The sequence below is a fragment of the Typha angustifolia genome, chromosome 14 (assembly GCF_048772165.1).
Source record: "Typha angustifolia cultivar Huaian chromosome 14, ASM4877216v1, whole genome shotgun sequence".
NCBI lineage: Eukaryota > Viridiplantae > Streptophyta > Magnoliopsida > Poales > Typhaceae > Typha > Typha angustifolia.
The window spans coordinates 5,704,051-5,727,931 of NC_133252.1; the positions used below are offsets into that span (position 1 = coordinate 5,704,051).

The 23,881-nt window shown below is 37.7% G+C and overlaps 1 protein-coding gene across 4 annotated transcripts; it reads right to left on the minus strand.

Moving 5' to 3' along the window:
* Positions 1–1,541: 1,541 nt before the first annotated feature.
* Positions 1,542–23,749, minus strand: LOC140775834 (phospholipase A1-Igamma1, chloroplastic-like). 4 transcript variants are annotated; one of them, XM_073119291.1, is made up of 2 exons: positions 22,244–23,747; positions 1,542–1,692 (listed from the first exon to the last, which is right to left on the minus strand). In XM_073119291.1, the coding sequence occupies exons 1-2, from the start codon at positions 23,575–23,577 to the stop codon at positions 1,677–1,679; spliced, it is 1,350 nt and encodes a 449-aa protein (XP_072975392.1). In that variant the 5' UTR covers positions 23,578–23,747; the 3' UTR covers positions 1,542–1,676. The 4 variants fall into 4 exon arrangements, with proteins under 4 accessions (XP_072975392.1, XP_072975389.1, XP_072975390.1 ...); XM_073119288.1 differs by lacking the exon at positions 1,542–1,692 and adding an exon at positions 4,290–4,671 and having other exon boundaries at positions 22,244–23,745; XM_073119289.1 differs by lacking the exon at positions 1,542–1,692 and adding an exon at positions 4,503–4,715 and having other exon boundaries at positions 22,244–23,749.
* Between the last annotated feature and the right edge of the window lie 132 nt (positions 23,750–23,881).

Genomic DNA, 23,881 nt, shown 5'->3' on the forward strand with positions numbered 1-23,881 from the left:
ATTATAAAATTTTAGTGATTAATTTTGCTGATTACATAACTTTCAACCCAAAGTTATAAATACATTAAAAAAAAGTGTAATTAAGTTGCAAATACTCCAATACCATCCAAACATGCACTTATTTCAACCAATTTAAATAAACTAATATGACATCCAAGTGGGACGACTTTTATTTTTTCTATATATGTAATTTTTAAATTATATAAAAGTATACAACTAGGGCATATAAAATAATAATAAAACTTCCCTAGCTGAAAATTTTCATCTCATGGACCATTAAATGGTACCACCCGGAAAAGGTACCTACGAATCTTCTTTTCTAATCATACTTCTTTGATTTTTACACCAAAATTCTTGACAAACCACCATTTTTCAAAATAAAACAATTTGGTTTAATATGTCCACACGCCACAATGATGGCATGGCATACAGGTATAAATCTAGATATCTTTTCTCAGTAGATATTCTAAAGTTAGAATATACTTGTTCCTTGTGGACATGTTCAGGGATGTAAGTTTTGACTTGTGACGATGACCTCAAGCTTCATTTTCTTGATATTTGGATTCAAATCCTTGATCACCTATAGATACAAAGACAGTTTTTAAATTAGAAGAAGATCCTACTTAACCGAGGCTATAATTTTTTCTGACAATTTGTGCGCTCACTATTTCATCTGGCTTTGTCTTTCCTTCCAAGAAGGCAACTTCCTTTAATAATAATCTTTCACTATCTTGATTTGCAGGATCAGATTGATTTCTAAGCTCTGTGTTTTCTTCGAACAATCTCTTGGGATCTTCGAGTGCCTCGCTTAGTTGACTTTCTACCTTGATAATTTTAGCTTCTACATTGTTCAACTTACCATAAATCTTTATATTTATCATTCTCAACTTTTAAGCTGATTTTAACTCTATCTCTCCATCACTGTCAGCTTGATCATTTTTCTGCTTATCTTTGCTTAAGACATTAGTATAATGGTTAGATAATAAATCAAATACACTAAATGCTATAAAGTTTCCCTATAATGATTCATAATCATCATTCTCAGACTCATCAAAATTATCCCAAGCAATTTTCAAAACCATTACCTTTCTTCTCTAAGCAATTTATATGGTCAAGAGCTATATATCCGCACCCTTGACATTCATAAAATTTAATCAGTTCCTTTAGATATTTTGCTCATAGGCTTGGCAGTCGAGTAACTTTTGGAATCTTTGGAAATTTTCTTAATTATTTTTGCAAGGAGATTCATCAACTCATGATCCATATCCTTGTCCCCATCTGACTCTCAGAAAACATGCATTATCGAGTTACGAGATAAATAATTGCTTGTATCTAATAACCGAGGTCTAACAGTAGATTGACTTTTTCTTAAAAAATTAATGTCAAGAGAGATGCGCTCTAATATCAAGTGAAAAATTATAATACCCTAGGAGACTATTAAGGTGCTATCAATATAATAATATAGGATAATAATATGTAAAACAGATAATATCAAGCTCTCAAACTCTGGTAAAAATTCTAAGGATCTTATCCAAGATTGAATCAAACACTAAAATTAAATATTGTAATTACAAAAAATTTATAGATCACCAACTGATCCCCATGACTCAATTTGTGGACCTTGTAATTCACTATTTTTCTAATTAGTTAAACCTTGGTGACCTGTGAGATTGATGCTACCATCTTCGTAGCCTACAAGACAAAAATCCACGTGATATGAAGAAAACAAGATGTGTAGAAACCAGTTCAACACTATCTGTCATAAACTCTCTCAAAGTAGTGAGGCGACCTCTAAGCATTTTCAAACAATGATAAGTGAGATGCCTAGAGTTTGATTGAAACCCCAATATATATCTTAAAAAAATGAAACTTATGTAAATCTTTAGGTATGCTCTTCTACCAATTGAAAAAATATAAAAAATATCCTAAGAGATAGTAATCTATCATACGCTATCGATAATAAAATACAGAAAATAAAATATTAAAAAGAAAACTGCACACACAAAATTTTTTACATGGAAAAACCCTAAATTAAGTAAAAACTCACGAATCTAAACTGGATTGAAGCTAATCACTAAAATCTATAGCAATTAACAAGAAGTTTACAGATCACCCGTTGATTCCTACGACTCAATTTACACTAACTTTGCTTGTTAGACCTTGCGACACACTGCTTTCTATAATAGATTTCTAAACCTTAATGATCTTCGAGATTGATGAGAGAAGTGTTCTCCAATCTAATACTTGACAGCCTTCTCTCATAGAGTTAGATTAAACCCCTTTATATGCTTTTTAGAGATAAGATAATTATCTTTTAGAGATAAAATAAATATCTTTTTGAGAGAAAATAAATATCGCTTAGAGATAAGATAAATATCTCTTCAAAGATTCTCTATGAATTCTCTTAAAGATAAAACAAATACCTCTTAGAGATAAAGCCAAATCTAAATCAAATCAGGTCTCACGTAATTTTAGAAATTATAAATTACATGGGTGCGTTCGAACGCAGCTCGAGTATGTTGCAACACTATGACTTGAAGTGCAAATGCATTGTGAACGGCCAAATATGAATCTCTGTATATATGTATGTCACCTCTGTATGTGTGAACACTTGTAGGGTGCATTCGAATGCTCTGTTCAAAATAACATACTAAATAGTTGAATGCAGAGTATCTAGTCTTGTGTTTTTAAATAAAATTTTATACTTCTTTAACCATCATGACACCATTTAAGCACTTCAATAATGATTCTAAAATCTTTTCGGATACTTTGACTTTAAAATTAATCTTCCACTTCAATATTCTTCATCAAATATCTCATACCTTGTGCATATGCTCATACGTAAAATCTAGACATATCACATGAATATAAATTATGTTTTGAAATACAAATGACAATTACATAAGTACAAATAAACCTAATATACCTCTCCTAGAATATGACATAATTTCACCTTCAAATACTCTACAAACTGGACTTGGAAGACCTTGAACAGTATGGGTGTTCGAAAATCTTCAAGTGCGGTCGAACAAACCCTAGTAGAAAAATAATTTCTCATATTTCAATCTTAACTCGTAGGAACCCTTTAAGAACGTCTAGTAAATATGAAATTCTGCCATACGCAATTCTTTTGAGTGGTTAGAACCATATCTTGAAAGTTTTTCTTTTTCTTTTAAATATCTTGGTGACTTCCTCTCTCTACACTTCGACAATACTCATACATAAAATCTAAATTTTTTAAATGTATTCAACTTATTTTAATCACATTGCCAATTAATAAAAACCTGTTACGGTCAGCTTTTGGTGATAATGAGTTCTATTCGATTTGATAATCTGAACAGAAATTAGTACAGAATTTGCGAAGTTAACTATGATCAATGTAACTATTGGATTGATTTAAGATTTGGATATGTCATTCCTCTATAAGTTAGGAATCCAATGCAACTAAAATCATGTTGATCGCATGAGTAGATCGAAAGTTACGTATAAAATAATAACCAAAGGTCAGGAGATAGTAGGATGGACGTGGAATTCGTGGTTAGAATTATGGAAGATGATTATGGTATGATCGATGGATTAGTGCTTGGAACTAGATGAAGGAGGAAAAAAGGGAGCTTTCAGATAAGGCTAGTCGCTAGAGGGAGGAGGGAGAAGCAATGGAGGATTAACATCGGTCGTAGACGAGAATTCGGGTTGGATATCAAGAGGGAGAAGATGGCTCAAGCCTAGATAAAAACCAATTCTAATGATCAATAATTAATAATCCAAAGAGGCTGCTTTTCCACATATATATAAATGCTAGCCAAACATCCAAAAACCCTAAATAAATCTTACTATAACTCAACTTACTTGTCGTGCATTCAAACGTACTTCGATCGTGTTCAAACAGTCAAAACACATTCTCTATGTGTATAGGCGCGAGATTAGGCATTTGAACGACCATGTTTGAACGCCATTCCTTTGCATTTGAACATACCTGTGAGAAACTATTTTATTTTCCTAAAACATAAATAGAAATTAATACAAATTAAAACAGTTTAATCACGTCCACTAAGTCAAGAACCGCAACAAAACCTTACACAGACAATCCTTGTCTGCAGCCTTAATCAGCCCCTCTGACTTCCCTTGGACAAATCCGGTCCATCAGCCACACCGCATCCTTCTCACATTTTCTATTTGTATCTTCAAGTATATATATATCTTTCCATTCAAAGTAATCTGAATGAATGCATACCAAGAAGCGCATGCATGGATAATCTGGCCACCAAATATCTTGATAGAAAAAGTAATTAATGTGGTCGAAGGGCACAGTACAAACTCTTTATTTTTAGCACTTGTTTTAAGATTTGGGTATACAAGATTGTGGCAATAAATTAAGATTTAGGATGTACATCTTTTGGGGGTTGGATAGATCTGATAGCTAGCTACTTATTATTTTTATCTAGACCTAGTAGACGAAGGTGATGGTGTGTATCTGGGGGATGATCATCAAGCTTCTGCCTCTCACGCTGCACCCACCGTCCATCATGTGCCCTGATCATGCCCTTGTTCTCGTCCTGCCTCCAATACGGTGGAACCATGTGGTGTTCCTTTAGGAAGTCACACGCCTTGTTCACCAATGCAGGGTCCCTCCCACTCGCTAGAACAAACCTATGTCCCTTCCCATGGTATCTGCAATAATTAAGTTGGGTGGCAAGTCATCATGTACTGCTAGTCTGGAAATAGTTCACATCATTAGAATATATATATAATCCTGCCAATTCTGTGGATCAAAATGTACAGGATAAAATTAGACAAAACCAATACGATCCAATTCACAATTTAGTTAAAATAAGAAATTAATTTGAACCCCCTAAATTGTAGAAAATTTTAGTCTGCATAGTTTTGAAAAATAATTGGCAATTATATATGCAACAAATGAAAAATATAAAACTAGATGAATTAGATCGATGACATCATGATCTATGTTTTTATATTCAATTTTTTCTTTAGATTCGGACTCTATCAAAGTAGAATGGAGAAGAAACGCAAGAGAGAATTGGGAACTATATAGATAAGCTTAGTAATATATATTTTATTTTATTATATATAGATAAAGTCTTATGGATTATATCTTAGCTAGGCAAGCATTGAGTTATTGAATTCACTAGTCTTTTCTTCTAGCTATTATCTATCTCTCTATGTCTCTTGGCCCTAGCATTCTCTTTCATCTCTAACTTCTCTCCCATCTTCTCCTTTTGCCTTAGTCATCTCTACCTCCCACATGGTTTATCTTTGTCATTACAATAATTGTAAGTCAATCATAGTCTTATATCATTTATCGCATTACAAGTCAGCACCACCATCTATTGTCGAGCTCCATCAAACTATTTGTCCTCTACTCCATCATCACCTCCACCTTATGACTGTCCCTACCCACATTTCACCATCATCTGTATTAGCCCTAGCTGTCTATCTACCATATCAAAACTTTAGACCATCCCATCTCATAACTAAGCCACTCCATAACATTTCTTTCAGTTTAAATGCCACCCCGTGACACCCTACAATTCTCGAAAGTCCCATCTGAAGACCACTCCACAAAAGACCACCAGATCAGCCATTGATTTGATCCAAGTCAGGTCAAACCACCTCATGGGACATTAAACTTGTTGGGTCAAGTCATTTACCTTAGTCTAATCTCAACTCTCCTCCTTCCTTCTTTGACTTACCCTTACCCTAGTTCACCTCAGTTCTAGTCGTCAAGCCACTATCTTGGCCGCGAATAATCCCTCCTTGTCCCTCGACCCTCCCCTTCTCTTTGGGACCCGACCCACCTCTCCCCTCTCCTCTCTCTTTCTCTCTGCCATGTCCAATGCCCACTTGGATAGGCCACGCCTTGCCCTTGACCACCATCTGCCACTAATAGTTATTGCCCTCATCCAGCCGCAAGCCACCATCGCTGGTTCCCTCTGTCATCTTTGCATCACCGCCATCAATCACCACTCCCACACCTTCTTAAACCTTCCTCATTCATTCTATATCAACTCTAACCCATCTTCTCCACGTCCACCCTCCATTACAAACCTACAAGTCCACCTCTAGCCCTCTAACCTAATATCTGATACGATCTCCCCTTTTGGCTAAGGTTCGATCTCTTCGAATTCTTAGATCTGGATTGGATTTGATATGAAACTTTGTAAATAGATTCAGAAAGATTCTGCCGTCGGATCAACGTGAAATTTGAATATTTTGTAGGCCTAGAAAAGAGCTTTCCAACAAATTAAGTTTTAGGCATATCGAATGTGGGGATCTTGAGATATCGTCCGATTAGTAGATGAACATCAGGGAATTTGATCAGGAGCCGTGGATGGAGGCACGAGATCCTAGATGGTGGTGGTTGGTAGAGGACCGGCGTTGATGAGGTGGCACTGGTGAAAAGTGGTGGTGAAAGGGTTATGGTTGATGGAAGGGTTAGGACAAGTGTTGGATAGATTGGAAGAATGGGAAGGAAAAGGCCGCCCCTAAGGGTCCAGGGTGATTGGCCGGTCGAGGGAGGTTAGCGTCACTGGATATTGAGAGAACAAGAGCGAAGAAGACAAATGAGGCAAGGCAAAACTCAATTCTTCAATAATGATTCTCTGGTTTCCATCCACATCCTTTAGAGGCTAACCAAACAATTCAAAATTAACCTTAAACAATACATTTTTGCCGACCGCATTTGAATGCGCTTGATTGCGTTTGAACATACCGAGTTCACTCTTCTTTGGATTTGCGAACGCGATGTAGGAGTTCAAACGCGCGAGCAAACATGCCTGTTTCTTACTTCTCTGGATTTGAGAACGCGATGCAGGCATTCACAGCGCGTTCGAATGCACAATGCACACTCTCACAACCACGTTCACAACTATGTTCACAATTGCGTTCGAGTGTACTTCACCTTCGTTCGAACGCGACATACAGAAAACTTATTTTCTTAGGAATTAAACATTAAAACAAGAAACAAAGAGACTCCTAAAGTGTATCTATGCTCAAGACGACATTGGCGGAGTCTGAATCGTATCAATATCTTCCCTCACCCACCTCCAACACCACCATCATAACTTCATGAAAATTAGACCCATATACATTCTAAATATGAGTATGCCATGAATGAAAATGTGATTGAAGGTTACAAAATGAATCCATCTAGTTTCATAGTTTTCTAGCATTGGATGAATATTTGGTAAAGATTCTCCACTAACTACACATACTGCATCCGTAAAATCCCATATGACCTTCCCTCTGAGTTCAAGTTCATATTAGCCCCATTGTACTCATTAGCATGCACTGGTGTGCACATCTTGGTACTCGATGTTCATTGCTCCAAAAAACTCAACCACCAACCTGAGCTCCACGCATAGACTTTGTTGCGCACCACATCTAGACAAACAACAAAGATTCCAATTGATGTTTAGGGCCAATTCAGTTATGATTCTTAGCGTAGTCACAGTAATTTGGTATCAGAGATAACATTCCTTGCCAAACCCACTACTATGGCCATGTCTGTGAGGAGGAATACAAAAGATTCGAGTTTCTCGATACCTTATACATGTTGGCCCAATCGACTTGGAGGTGGTTTACTAAATAATTGTCATGATAGGTTACGAAATGATTCCTTCAAGATCTGGATTTATTACAAGAAGCAATCTGCGCAATCGAGGAAAAATATTCACCAAATATTTTTCCATAGTCAAAAAATTACGAAATCAAATGAGATCGATCGTAACTCCCTAATCTATGTTTTTTGTACTTATATCCTTCGTAGATTCGAACTACAACTAGGACAAAAATATGATATAGTGCGGATGATGGTGATGGTGATAGGTGAAGTGGATGTTAGGGTTGTGGATGATAATGGAGATAAGGGTGGATGGTTGATGTTATTTAAGGGATAAAGACGAAGTGGTCGAGATCCCAAGGAAGAGGGAGGACTCGACAGATGAGGGAGATTAGAAGTTAGGAGAGACCTTGCCAACAATAGAAGTGGCTGGTTGGTGAAGAAGAAGGAGAGAGATTAGGGTAGAGAGACTAGAGAGAGGATAAAGATGCAAGAAACTAATATTCCATAAATTATAAAGGTTAGCCAATAAGCCAAAATAATAATTATTAACCCTAATTCTAGTAGACTCTCACCAATCGCATTCGAACGCGCCTGACCCCGTTCATGCCTAACAATCCTCTGAAGTCCCACCTAGAGTCTCCTCTACAATAGACAGCTAGATGAGCCACATTGTATTTATAAGCTATCATCAATGTGCAACCAATGATACTCAGTCCATACTAGTTCCTCATAAGAAATCTAACTACTAGCTTGAGCTTGGTATGAACCCATCTGGCTTCAGTGTGCATCACATCTAGTAGACAGTAAGGGCTCTAATTGCTGTCTAGGGCTAATTTAATTATGATCTTTGCATAGTCACAGCAAAAAGGTGAACTCAAATCAAATTGGTCCTTAGCAAAGTCCATCACATTCCATTATGTTTTTCAACTATTACACAATTAGCCGTACTATCAAACACTATCGTGTTATGCATCGACTATCATATAGGACATCCTAGACATACGTAGGTCTGGCACTACTTATGTATATCATTTTCGATTATCATTTTGCCATAGCTAAATCTACCATGTCATCAACTTTGATTTAAGTAGGTAAATTTCCATTAGCTATTTCTCAAAAATAGTACAAATTTCAAAAGTTCTAAAGTTTGGGGACCTTCAGGATGACGCTAGATACCTTTTTTTTAAAAAATGGAGAGTAGTATTAGCTTCGTCCCTCACCTAATTGGGTTAAAGGGTGATACGACTCAGGCCAACCCAATCGCCTTGAGCCAACTAGATAGGGGCCAAGACCCCTTAACTTAATTGAATTTATTTGCTTTTGTAATTTAGACCTTGTATTAGGTTAATTTGCTTTTATCTTTAGTTGATTTGAATTAATACGGTCGGGCTAGCCAAATGGAATTATACCGTGGCCACCTATAAGTACTTAGGTGTTGATCATGTCTGGATTATCAAATGAATATTGAACCCATTGGCTTTGAGCAAGACTCTTCTCCCTCACTCTCCTTCTCATGCGACCTCCCTCTCTCTTGCCAAACCTCATTCTCGGCCATGGTTAACACTGCTATCACCCTTCCCTTACATCTAATTATCCCCCTTCATCTAGTTTTATGTCTTAACCCTATTACCACTTCCATATCCAATTATGAATCAGATCTAGAACAATTTGGATGTGATAAAATTATGATATTTTAATAAGAGAAAGTCTCAAAAGTCACAGATCTAATGGTTTTAGTTTCACATGATTTTGAGGTCGGAGTGAAAAGATAGAATTAAAATAGTGGAGAAAGATCATAATTGGATATATTGGTAATTAATTTAATCTTACCACGGTAGTCGGAGAGTAGCGAATGGCCAAGGGTAAGGGTGGACTGATGTAAGGTAGAGTGGCTATAGGTTGTTAATAGAATTAGGGTTCTAACTTTGATCTACTCCTAGGAAAATAAATGTCTATGATTAATTTATTTCTACTCCTAGATTATCTTACTTTTACTCATAAGATAAACTCAAGGCTAAAATAATTTTTAAATATTTAGATACTTAGATGATTAAACAAAGAAGCTCAACCCCTCTATATAGAGAGGTTAGGTGCAATGAGTCCTACATAGACAAGCTCTAAAGGCTTATACGATTCAAGTTAAGACTTGCCTTAGAGGCTTGCATGAGACTTAATTGAACTTGTCTTAGTGGCTTATATGACTTAATTGGACTTGCCATAGTATCTTACATAACTTAAGTAGACTTACCTTAAGGGCTTACATAACATAATTAGACTTATCTTAAGGTCTAACATAAAAAATAAATATGAACCAATTAAAAGATAAATAGACTTGATCCATTGAACCCAATATCCCCGTGATTCGATGCGATCAAACCTAGATCGCATTAATCCACCATGCTTCTGACGACCTTGTACAATAGGTGTTCATGGTGGTTTCCATACCGTTCGTTGCTCTCAAAGTACATGTCCTTGATCAACATGTGGGTCTTGTCTGCCATGTGAAAGGCCCAAGGTGTGTTCTGCTCAAGGCTCACTTGTTCGAGCCATAGTTTGCCCAAGCTGCAGTTGGTTTGGATCAAACCCTTGCCACATGTGGTTCGAGCCTAGGTCTTAGGACATGTGGTTTAGGCCATGGCTCGGGTGTAGAAGGTCCAAGAAAGTGATTAGTCATGATAGTTTGGATCGGGGGGGGGGTCTTGGATTGATGCTAGTGGAAAGCTAGGGTTTTCGACCCTAGCTTCCATCGTGAGTGGGGAAAACGGTGTTGCGACCATTGATGGGGACTATTCTAGTTTTGCTATGGTACCACAAGGATGAATGGTGCTCCACTGTGGTCGGAGGAGAGGTGGTTGCCGTGGTTTTGAAGGTCTCCACAGTTTCACCATTTTTAGTGCTTGAAAGTGGAGGTGGCGACTATTTCATGATAACGGACGACGGAAGTAGTGAAGGGTTTTGTGTCAAACCAGGATAAGTGCTATTAAGGTGATGAGCTTTAAAACCAGATTGATAGGATCTGGAACCAAAAATCGGATACAGAACAATTCCTTAAGATCTGAATTTATTGTAGAAATTAGTCTGTGCAACTGTGGGAAAATATTTATCAGATATTCTCCAGTAGTCAGAAAATTACAAGACTAATTAAGTTAGATCCATAATTTTCTAATCTATAACTTTTATATTTATGTCCTTTGTAGATTAGAAATATAGCAGGGATAGAAACACGGAATAACGTGGGTGATGGTGGTGGTGATGGATGGAGTGGATGTTAGGGTTATGGATGGGTATGGAGATGAGAGTGGATTGTGGAAGTGATTAAAGGAAGTAGACGAAGGGAACAAAGTGGGCGAGATCCCAAAGAAGAGGGATGACTCAACAGATGAGGGAGATTAGAAGTTAGGAGAAACCTTGCCAACGATAGATGTGGAATGATGGTAAAGAGGGAGGAGGGAGGAGTCTAGAGAGAAGATATGAGTCAAGAAATCAAGAATCTAATAGCATAATAAAGTTGGTTGCCATCCACATATTTATAGAGGCTAGCCAACAAGTCCTAAAATAATATAAAATCCTAATTCTAGAGGATTCTCATTGATCATGTTCAAGCACGTCTGATCGCATTCAAACGTACTCAAAAAGCTCCTTCTCTGGATTTGTGAACGTGACGCAGGCGTTCACAAGGCGTTCGAACGCAGGCATTCATAAGTCGTTCACAAGGGCATTCGAACGCGACTCGACCTGAGTTCGGACGCAACCTATAGGAATTTTATTTTAATGAAAATAAACACCTAATGCAATAAGAAAAGATCATAACTAAGTGTATCACACCACGCTTCCCCCACCTTGCCCTCAAGGTAAAAAGTTAGGTAAACGCTCCAAGATATCAGTCTCCAACTCCCATGTCGCCTCATTAGATGGCTTGCCAAGCCACTCAACTAGAATCTCCATCTCCAATCTAGTACCATGTTATCGTCGATGTCTAGCAAGTACACGAACTGACTCTACAATCTCTATCTCCTTCAATGGCTTCGATAGAGTTGATCCAACGACCTCATGATCACCAATGCACTCCCTCAACAATGAAACATGGAAGATAGGATGCACTCTCGACCCCTCCGACAGCTCTAAACGATATGCAACCAGACCAATACGCTCCAACATCCGAATGCATTCGCGGTCCAGCAGCAAACCGCCTAAATTCTCCAACTCGAGATGGCGCTTCGAATCATCCAACACCTCCTACAACAATCTCAAACTATTTGGATTAGAAGTACATGCATACCTCAGCTCGTCAAGGAAGGGAAATGTAGGAGATCTCTCTTTCTTTGATTAAATCCCTTGGTTCCTTCTTTTTAAAACAGTTGTCCTCTGTCTCTATTAGTCGTCTCTATGGCAATCTTTCTTTAAGCAGAAAGCGTATTCAAGCTCGATGATTAAGGTACTAAGGGCTATGAACAGAACAAGGACGATGAACCAGTAGGATCAAGCCTTGGGGTCGCAACCGTCAACCCTTCTAAGCCCTCCCAAGCCAAGGCCCACAGCTAGGGCATGGTTAGGGTTGCATGAGGAGGATGAGGACCAATAGATGAACCAGGATGCTGACCCATGGGCTAGACTTGAATCCGAGTCTAAACAGGAGTCAGCCGAACCACAAAGGCATGTACTGATTCGAAGACCACTTAACTAGCCACATGTGGTGCACCCACCCCTTGCATTGGATGGGTTTGGGTTTGACCCAAATTGAGAGAACACACTCAAGGCTCAAACCGCATGGCTCGACTTCCCTAAGTACAATGTAGGTGATCCAATTCCATAGGATGCCTAGGAACACAAGGTGGTCATGGCATCATTCCATCTCGAGGTTACCCCGCTATGATGGTTTCGCTTGATGAGTTCCTATCGCTGATTGTAGACCTAGACTGAGTTCATAGAGGCCTTGTGTAAGCGATTTAGCCCATCCAAGCACGAGAACTCCTACGCATATTTATAGGAATCCTCTTCTAAAATTCCGTGCAAGATTCTATCCAGATCTAAAAATGGGATAGATCAAACCTTAATCTAGAGAAGGTCATATCATATATGTGTGAATGCGAATCAGGCATTCGAACGACCACGTTTGAATGCCATCCATTTGCATTAGAACGCACCTGCTAGAAACTATTTTATTTTCCTAAAACATAAATAAAAATTGATACAAATTGAAGTGGTTCACTATGCCCCTAAATCAAGATTTGCAACAATTTAAAATAGAGAGAGATAGAATGGTAGGCTGATATAAACCTAGCATACCCGATGACATAGGTTGATGGTGTCTATGAGCGATGGCTCATGATTTTCTCACAGTGATACGATGATATTGAGCCGAGGGCTTGGATGGTAATACAAATGTGTGATACTGACCTATGTGATAGGCTTATGACTGAGGTTCTTAGTTTGCTATGGCGGAAAATTAGTCATGTTGTTGGCCGAGTGATGGACTGGCGATTCTACCGCTGTGGTCTACCCTCCCTTAAGGGGTATGTGTGTGGTCGGGCATGAGTATTTGATGTGGCCTACGGGCGTATGTTAGGTTTTTATATGTTGGCAATTGTGTACAAAATATTCTAAGTGTATTTTTTACATGTATATGAGCTTTACACAAGTCTAGAATATCTCTGGTCTGAAGAATTGCAAGGTTATTGGAGAAAAGCTGTTGAGTTCACACCGCGTTCACAAACGCGTTCGAACGCGGTGCGTTCACAAACGAGTTCGAACGCGAAATCTGCGTTCACACAGACAGAGAGCCGCGTTCACAAACGCGTTCGAACACGGGCACTGCGTTCACACAGACAGAGAGCTGCGTTCACAAACGAGTTCGAACGCGGTGCGTTCACAAACGAGTTCGAACGCGAAATCTGCGTTCACACAGACAGAAAGCCGCGTTCACAAACGCGTTCGAACGCGGGCACTACATTCACACAGACAGAGAGCCGTGTTCACAAACGCGTTCGAACGCAACCTGAAGAATTCAAGCTGTCGCGTTCGAACGCACTCGAGCCCGTTCGAACGCACCAACAAAGTTTAAAAATATTGGACTTTCATGAGTACGGATAAGATTTAGATTTGGCTCTATCTTGAAGATCATGAGTACAGATAAGATTCGGATTTGGCTTTATCTTGAAGAACATGAGTACGGATAAGACTCGGAGTTGGCTCTATCTTGAAGATCATGAGTACGGATAAGACTCGGATTTGGCTCTATCTTGAATATCATATATAAGGATTATGAAACCCTAACTCTAGGGTGGTGGAAGAAATATTATTGAAGGAGACTTCTTGAGGCTACATCGATTCTTCAACTAACAATGTTCCACTCATCTACAAGAATTTAATCTTTCGTCTTAAGGGTGATCTAGACGAAAGATCAATCTCGAGGGCTACTGAGATTGGACTTCAATCACAAGAAGCAGTGAATCGTGGGTTCTAGCGATCAAGACTGAGAGAAACAAAGTTGTTTGGATCGACGGGGTGTTTTGTGAGTCAGTCTTGTAACTGCTACTATTATAGTGATTGGTTTTGATCCGAGTTTGGATCCGTGGTTTTTTTCCCGTTTTGGGTTTTTCCACGTTAAAATCTTGGCGTTCATCTCTACTTTCATTTTTAATATTTCTTCCGACTTTTACTTAAGCGAACGAGAAATATCATTGCCTAGAGGTTAGATACATACGTGTGTCTAGGGATTTATTTTTTTTTTCAATTGGTATCAGAGCAGGTTCTCTCACTCTTTGAGAGAGATCAGATAGGCATGGATTTTCATAGAGATGGACAATCATCTATTAGACCTCCTATTCTAGATGGATCAAATTATGGATATTGGAAAGCTAGGATGAGAGCTTATTTGAAATCTATAGATGAGAGAGTATGGATGGCCATTATGAACGGTTGGAGTCCACCAATGTACATGGTGAATGATGAGTTAGTTGAGAAACCGATTGAGTCATGGGATAAAACAGATTATGAAAAAGTTGGCTGGAATAGCAAAGCAATAAATGCAATTTTTAGTTGTGTTTCCTCGGAAGAATTTAGAAAAATATCTACTTGTGAAATAGCAAAACAAGCTTGGATGATCTTAGAAACAACTCATGAAGGTACTATGGCTGTAAAACTTTCGAAACTTCAAAGGCTGACTACTAATTTTGAAACCCTACGTATGGAGGAGAATGAGACATTTGATGAGTTCTATGCAAAGCTGAGTGATATAGTCAACTCTAGTTTCAACCTAGGAGAGAAAATTCCTGAAAATAGAATTATCCGTAAGATCCTTAGGTCCCTTCCAGAAAGGTTTCAGGCAAAAGTTACAGCTATTGAGGAAAGTAAGGATATCGATTCAATGAAAGTTGAACAATTGGTAGGAAATCTACAAACATTTGAGTATAGTCTTTCAAAACTGAGGAAGTCCAAAGGGATGGCCCTATCTACAGTTGAACAAAATTTAGAGGAGTCGGATGATGAAGGTGATTTAGATGTTGAGATGTTGACCATGTTTGTCAAAAAGTTTAATAAATTCTTTCGGAAGCCAAACAAGTTAAATACTGAAAAACTTGAGAAAAGCAAAGCCTTTGTAAAAAGGAAGAATACTATGAGTTCAAATACAGGTGGTACCAACAACAATGTCAAACAGAAAAATAAGAATTTTGAAAATAAAGTACAATGTTTTGAATGTTCTGGTTTTGGACACATCGCACAAGAATGCCCTAATCGTCTTAAGAGAAAGGGCAAAGCTATGAAAGTTACTTGGGGTGATTCAGATGAATCTAATGATGATTCTGAAAAAGACGAAGAAAACTTTGTAGCCTTTGCCTCTTCTCTGCTTAATACTGACTCTGTTGATGATACTGATAGTACAGATGATCTTGATATGCTACCGGCTGAGGAAGATGAATCTGAAATTCAAAAGGCATATAATGACTTGTACTTGGAGTCGTTTAAACTCAAGAAAAGCAATCTTAGACTACTTTAACAACTCAAGGAAATTGAACCAGAAAGAATTCAATTTGAGGAGAAGTACAAATTGGAGCTTGAACGTGTCAAAGACCTTTCTGAACAACTTGACAATGCGAAAAATAAAATGAAGGTTGATGAAATTGAACTAGAGCGATTGCATAAGGAAGTTACATTTCTGAAAGGGAAGAACAAACTTGACGAAATTCTAAAAGCTCAGATCTCTGGAAAAGACAGGTATGGTGTTGGATACACTGGTAATTCAAATAATAATAAAACTGTATTTGTTTCTGCAGGTATACAAAAGGAAGAATACCTGAAGCCATCAACCGCATTTACAAAGCAATCGTGGATGAACCCTTCTAAACAGAACTTGAATATACAAACTGGTGAATCTTCGACGGTACCAAAGGTAAACTCTAATCACTCTCCTCGACATAAGGTGAGTAGAAAAAAGTTTGTTCCGACATGCTATCATTGCGGTATTCTAGGGCATATTCGACCACATTGCAAATTTTTGCAAAAACCTAGAAGTGCTTTTATTTATGGGATGAAAACAAAGGCCATATGGATCAAGAAATCTGATTTGAAATGTTATGTTGTGCATACTGCCTTGAAAGCCTTAAATTCTGAATTGTGGTATTTAGATAGTAGCTGTTCAAGACATATGTCGAGTGACAAGTCTTTATTTTCTAATCTCGAAAAACATGAAGGGGGAGTTGTGACATTCGGAGATGGTAACTCATCCAAGGTAATAGGTAAAGGAAAGGTAAGTACTCCAGGGATTCCTAGTCTCGAAAATGTTCTTTATGTTAATGGCTTGAAAGCAAATTTATTAAGCATCATGCAATTTTGTGATGAAGGCTATGAGGTAGAATTCTCTAAAAATGATTGTACTATTCTAGATCATGATGGTAATGTTATATGTTTTGGATCTAGAACATCTAATAATTGCTATATTGTTAGAACTTCACATAATCTGAAATGTAACAAGACAAAACAATAGCAATAGAACATGTTGAGATGGAGAAACAGTTGGGTGATTTGTTACAAAACCTTTTGATTTACAGAGATTTCAGTATCTTCGCACTTATTTAGGGATTTGTGCTTTGGATTGATTTGTGTTTTAGTTTGCGAGTTTCTTATTATTTTGTTTCATTTTTTTTAGGTTTTATTTTACTCTGAAATTTTCTTTGGTTTCAGTTTTAGATTTGTCGAGAGTTTTTGTTATAAAAAAAAAAAAATTGATGCACTCCTAGATTCAATAATATACTCTTGACATAAAAATATGACTTTTCTCTTGATTATGAGTTATTATAGTCAATCTTGTCATCTTGTAGTATATTGTATCAATTTTGATTTTGTCACTCCCTCGACTTCTATAATAATAAATTTTTAATGCCTCATAACGTATATATATTCTTGTGTGAGCATGATATCATGAATATTTTTTTAAATAGCTCACTATTAACTTTGATTTGCACAGTTTGACCTCATACTTAGTTATCAAATATATTTTTATAAAAGATCAATGAAAAGGGCTACAATGAGTTAATGTGAAAGCCGTCTTGTTTCGAGTCCAGTTTGACTCAGTACATTATATGCAAATTCAAAAAAAAATGATAGATGTGAATTTCTTCTTGTACTTTATTTGATTTGTACTACAAGAAAAGGGCTACCTACTCATGTGTGAAAGCCATCATTGCACCTATTTTTTTTTAAAAAAAATACAGGAAAAATTCCTGTTATGTTATGGAGAATAAGTCGAAAAGTGCAAAATTTCAATACTAAGTCGGTTTGACTACTGTGTTGCATCATTGTTTATATAGAAAAGTTTGTTTAAGAAGATTGGTTCATGTTATCTATGCTCATCTTGCATATGCGTATCGTTATGATCAATCAAGATTAATTTAATTTTGAGTGATGCATTAGAATTGATTATAATATGCTTTTGATGACTTGATTGATCTGTGTATGATTTATTTCATTTTATTGTCATATTCTATGTCTTGAATGTATTTTGAATTTCTAGAAGTGCATCTCCAAAGTCTATTGATCTTGATTGATTTCGTGTAGTTTCAAGTTTTGATCATGTTAAAGTTAATATCTTGATGTTTTTTGTGCGATTGAACGTGATAACTTGCATTTTTAAGTGGAAGATGGATTTCACTTAGGGTCTTCATGGTTTCTAGAATTTTTGGATTTTTTTTGTATTCTTTGGGCATATGTTGAATCTTGCGACTTTTTTCCTTCTCTAGAATGCCTAAAAAAAAAGCTACAGTTACCAAGAAACCAAGGCCGCCTTCTTCACCTACCTCGACTCTGTGTTGACGATTCTTCATCGTCAGTTTCCTCCGAGTTCCTAGTCTTTGGCATTTGTGTCAAAAAGGGAGAGAGTGTCTTAGTGTCTAGGTGTCTAGGTGTGTAGGGGGAGTATGAGCATAGGGGGAGTTTATGAGAGTCTTAAGTACTTTTGAATTTTGCTTGAAGTAACTGTGAACTGCTTAAGTACTTTTGAATTTATGCTACATTGATAACTTGTGTTTAGATTGTTTATTCATTTCAAGTTATTTTCACTTGATCTTGGATTGGTATATGTTTATTTGCAGGGCTTGATGTGCAAAATATTCTAGACTTGTTGATTGCTCAATTTGAAGTCTTTGTAATATCTTGTAACTTAGGTGTTTTGTCACAAATTGCCAAAGGGGGAGATTGTTAGGTTTTTATATGTTGGCAATTGTGTACAAAATATTCTAAGTGTATTTTTTACATGTATATGAGCTTTACACAAGTCTAGAATATCTCTGGTCTGAAGAATTGCAAGGTTATTGGAGAAAAGCTGTTGAGTTCACACCGCGTTCACAAACGCGTTCGAACGCGGTGCGTTCACAAACGAGTTCGAACGCGAAATCTGCGTTCACACAGACAGAGAGCCGCGTTCACAAACGCGTTCGAACGCGGGCACTGCGTTCACACAGACAGAGAGCTGCGTTCACAAACGAGTTCGAACGCGGTGCGTTCACAAACGAGTTCGAACGCGAAATCTGCGTTCACACAGACAGAAAGCCGTGTTCACAAACGCGTTCGAACGCGGGCACTGCATTCACACAGACAGAGAGCCGTGTTCACAAACGCGTTCGAACGCAACCTGAAGAATTCAAGCTGTCGCGTTCGAACGCACTCGAGCCCGTTCGAACGCACCAACAAAGTTTAAAAATATTGGACTTTCATGAGTACGGATAAGATTTAGATTTGGCTCTATCTTGAAGATCATGAGTACAGATAAGATTCGGATTTGGCTTTATCTTGAAGAACATGAGTACGGATAAGACTCGGAGTTGGCTCTATCTTGAAGATCATGAGTACGGATAAGACTCGGATTTGGCTCTATCTTGAATATCATATATAAGGATTATGAAACCCTAACTCTAGGGTGGTGGAAGAAATATTATTGAAGGAGACTTCTTGAGGCTACATCGATTCTTCAACTAACAATGTTCCACTCATCTACAAGAATTTAATCTTTCGTCTTAAGGGTGATCTAGACGAAAGATCAATCTCGAGGGCTACTGAGATTGGACTTCAATCACAAGAAGCAGTGAATCGTGGGTTCTAGCGATCAAGACTGAGAGAAACAAAGTTGTTTGGATCGACGGGGTGTTTTGTGAGTCAGTCTTGTAACTGCTACTATTATAGTGATTGGTTTTGATCCGAGTTTGGATCCGTGGTTTTTTTCCCGTTTTGGGTTTTTCCACGTTAAAATCTTGGCGTTCATCTCTACTTTCGTTTTTAATATTTCTTCCGACTTTTACTTAAACGAACGAGAAATATCATTGCCTAGAGGTTAGATACATACGTGTGTCTAGGGATTTATTTTTTTTTTCAGCGTAGCTCTGCATGAGCCTAAGTTACAAACTTAGTAATATAAGGTAATGCATATTATATAGTGTAGTATTGATATGACCTATGAGCAAAGCTTAGTGTGAGCTTAAGATTAAGGACATGTTAGTCCGTATTAGCACATGGCATATTATTGTTTGCCAATGCATGTGCGCATTGAATAAACATGATGAGTACGCAGTACTGATGTATTCTATTTGATCGTGATACACATATTCATATTTACTAATTATCGTATCATTGCTTACACTAATTGTAGACTATACAAGTAGATACTTGCTAGGCTTTATGCTCACTATCATTTAGTGAAATTATTTCATATTAATAGATGACCCGCGAGTCTGTGGAGGATCTAGCAAAGACCGGCTTTTAGTCTTCTAATTCTTATTTTTATTTTATTAATATAATTAAGCTAGATGGCTAATAGCTCTTGCATAGGCTTTGATTTATATTTTTATGAATCTGTATTTTGGGCTTATTGTGGTCTTAGTATTATGGGTTTCTTTATCTATTTTATTTATAAAAATGTGAGCTTTTTGTTTGTATATTATTTTGAAACATTGATCAGCAAGTCACATGGTAATCACGTGAGTTCTATCCACATTATTGGCACATATTTGGTGGTGAGTGTTACACCTAATGTCCACGAGGTGTTCTATCCAACTCGGATCACATCAACTTGAGATGGTAATCGATGGCATGAACTAAGTCTTTGCCCATATAGTTCGGATCAGAAACCTGGCCCACTATGTTAGCCTGCAGCTTGGTCCATTAAGCCTGCCTATTCCTATAATTTTTTAGTCCTATATCGAATATTCAATAAAATAAATATCACTATACAATAATGTTCTTATGAAAGCTAGTTTCATTAAGACCCATTATTTTTGGCCGGATAAGATCTAATATTTTTTAAATCCAACCTATCACGCTCGGCTTATTATTTCCAACCCAAGCTGGATATTTTATAAGCAAATAGGCAATAATAAGCTATAATATTCTAGCATAGCTCAATGATCACATCTATATATATTAATAAATTAATATTAAAATAAGTTATTATTTTGTTACCAACACAAAATGCTTCCACAAGTAAACGAGTCTAAGTGTTTTTGACCATATTAGATCTTCTCACAAACTTATTCACCTAAAATAGTCAACTTTTAAACATATTATCTAAATAAGTTTATTTTTAAAATATTAGTTGCAAACAAACTGACCAAGTAGAAAAAATGTTTAACTATTCAATGTCTTATGGAATAGGTAATATGTTAAAAATATGTTTTATCCGATCAAAAAATATTAATCTCATCTCATTAGTGTTTCATACAAGAAATAAGTTCAAATATAAAAATATATAAAAAGAGTGAGTAAAACGATGAACTTTTTAGCCTTTTCTTTTGGATTATGAGGTTGTAACTTACGTGCACAAATAGATCCATTTTGATATTTAATTAGGCGCATGAATTAGCTATTTGGGTATATAAATTTCAAAGAATGTCTAGTTTAGTCAAAACTCTAGTTTACGACGAGAAAGAATTAAAGCATTTAGGTCTGCCATATAATGAGAAGATTTCTCGCCAAGGTCAACAATCCTTGAATCTAGTTTTACTGTTTAATTCAAAGGGTACACCACAAGAAGAATGACTTTGTAAAATATATATTGTTAAAACTATTGGATCATAGGTCAACGGTTTATATCTATGTCCTTCAATTGAATTTACTTTAAGTTTGATTTGATCCCGATTAATAAATTATCAAGCTAACTCATTTATTTTAATTTAAATGAATTATCAAGCTAATTTAATTTACACCGGTAGTCTTTTTTTAGAAAAAAAAAGGAAGGAAAGAATTATTATAATCATATCTCAAATAAGTATACGTTTCAACGGTGACGTATAGCGATCTAATAAGAAAAAAAAAACCGATAAAATTAACGCGAAGCAAGCTGGCAATGGTGCCAACGGACCTTTCAGGCATTATTAGTCTACTGTTATATATTAATATTCGCTAACTAAGATAGGGAATTTTACAGCCACTAACTTCAGATAATTAAAGAAACTCTTTTATTAAGGAACAATGTGGGGGAAATATATGGCATTGTTTTTCTAAAATAGGACCAGTGGCTCTCCTCTTTTAAAAGCTATAAAGAGATTCCAAGCAAAACCGACCCGCTACCAAATGCCAACGAAAGAAGAAAGGAGATATTAAAAAAATGATATTTTTATAAATTATATTTTATTTATTTTATGATTTATATTTTATCTTTGATGAATTTGTAACTCAATCCCTTGTTTTCTAGTTATCTTAACTAATTAACGTCGATCAAATTACTAAAATATCTTTATCATTCTCTCTTATTTTTATATTTTTTTATCATCTCTTCCACCTATCTCCTCCATAGTTATCATCACCATCGTTACCACCACATTTTCTCATCTTTCACCTCCTCCTTTTTCTCTTCCTTCTTCTCCTTCTCCTTCTCCTACTATTTTTTTTTTTCGTTGAAAAAGAGAAAGAGGATGAAGATGACAATTTAGATATTTATAAATTATTCTATATATTATAATAGAATATTTTTTTTTAAGTACTGTCTTAGTTACTAAAATGTTAAATAAAAATTATCCAGAAAAATAAAAAAGTAAAATTATAAAAATTATCGAGAAAAATAAAAAAGTTAAATTATAAAATTTATCGAGCTGTTAATTATAAAATAAATTAAATATAGAGTGTGATACGATAAAAAATTTTAAAAAGAAAATTGAAAAAGAAACGAGAAGTGCATACCCGTCAAGTAGATGCAGGTGGGCCTCCAAGTTATGGAAGCAGGAGGGATCGCCAGTGTCCTTCAAGAAAGGGGAGTGCTTATGATCCAGCAATAGCTCCACCCCCACATGGCTATAACTCCACGGGAACGCTTCCGCCATCCTCCGCACCATATGCGGCACCTTCTCGTTGATGAAGATCCCAGGCACCTTCGGCACCGTATCGTGAACGTTGACCACTCGCAGAGCTTTGATGCCCAACCCCTCGAACCTCTCCTTAAACCTCCCGTTCCCCACCCTCGGCCCCGAGAAAGAGAACACGCAGATCGCCGCCTTCTCGCCTCCGATCCCGGCGTGGATCCCCACCTCCACAATATCGTACGCGCTAAGCATCGCCAGCGCGCTCCCCAAGCTATGCCCGGTAACGCTGATGCTGACCTCCTCTCCTTTACTTGTAAATTGCTCTACTAGCTTCCGCACCTCGGTGAGCACTTGCTCCCTCGCCGAATACTTGCAGAACCGGCATGTCGGGTCCTTGTCGGTGTAGAGATCCACGAATCCCGACTCCACCTTAACCGACGGATCCGGGCACGGGATCCCCTCGGATGAAGCTGATTTCAAGAAATCCATCAAGTCGGCGACCCACTCGAGTCTCGTGACCGTGCCGCGCCACGCGATCAGGATATCGCGGCGGCCGAGCCGCTCCGTGGTCTCTTCGGAGGCGGCGGCGACGTAGCCGATCCAGTTGGCACGCTGGCTCCAGGTCTTGTTGGATAAGCGCGACTTGGTGAAGAAGTTTGGGAGCTTCGTGTTGGAGGTGGCGTAAAGGTACCGGGTGACCTCGTAGCCGCAGTCGCCCATGCCGAGCTCGGAGAAGAACGCGCGCCGGTGGTACTTGCAGCTGCCGCAGTAGCGGGAGAAGGGGTCGTAGTCGAAGCCGTCGTAGCAGGATTGTGCGAACTCGCCGTAACGGATCAGTTCGGAGCGGAGGAGCGGATCCATCGGATCGAGAAGGCCAGCCCACTCCTCGCTGCCGTGGATCTCCCGCCACCGCTCCGCGAGATGGCTATTGGATGACGACGACTCTTGCTCCTGCCCTTCCTGTTGCTCGGTTTCCAGTTCGGTGACGAGGGATGTGTAGGAGTCGTCTTTGGCGGCGGAGGGCAGATGGGTCGTCGATATCCGTGCTGATCTCGACTTTAAGATTCCTAGTGTGGAGGATCGGACGGGGAGGAGATGAGGAAGGTGGTGGTGGTGGGAACCAATTAGTGAAGGGTCGTGGGTGGAGCCGGAGAGTGGATTCCCGAGTTTGGGGTGTGGGATCGCCATCGATTGGGGAAATTGGAACGAGTGCATGATTGATGTTGGGGAAATGAATGGCGAGTGCTGTAAGGGGTATTTGTATCGTCACAACACTTGGGTGGGCGAGTAATTCTCTAAGTAATTCTAGATATCTTAAATTAGGCTTAGAATAATAGAGTTTGATTGTAAATTAGGGTAAGCGTATAATTATAACCTTTTGTTGCATGTGATATAAAAAAGTGAAATACATTGGTTTTGAAGTGAATATGAGGATATCCAAGACATATGGATCCAAATGCCTCTTTGACCTTTTGAGTTTGAAGTACATTAATATAAAAATATTATTATTGATATTTTC

Bases quoted from the DNA above. Each gene is read 5' to 3' on its own strand.
- LOC140775834 (XM_073119288.1), bottom strand. From the start codon at position 23,577: ATGCACTCGTTCCAATTTCCCCAATCGATGGCGATCCCACACCCCAAA. The intron at 4,672-22,243 runs GTATGCACTTCT...TAATTATTGCAG, and splicing joins CACCTGCATCTACTTGACGG to ATACCATGGGAAGGGACATA.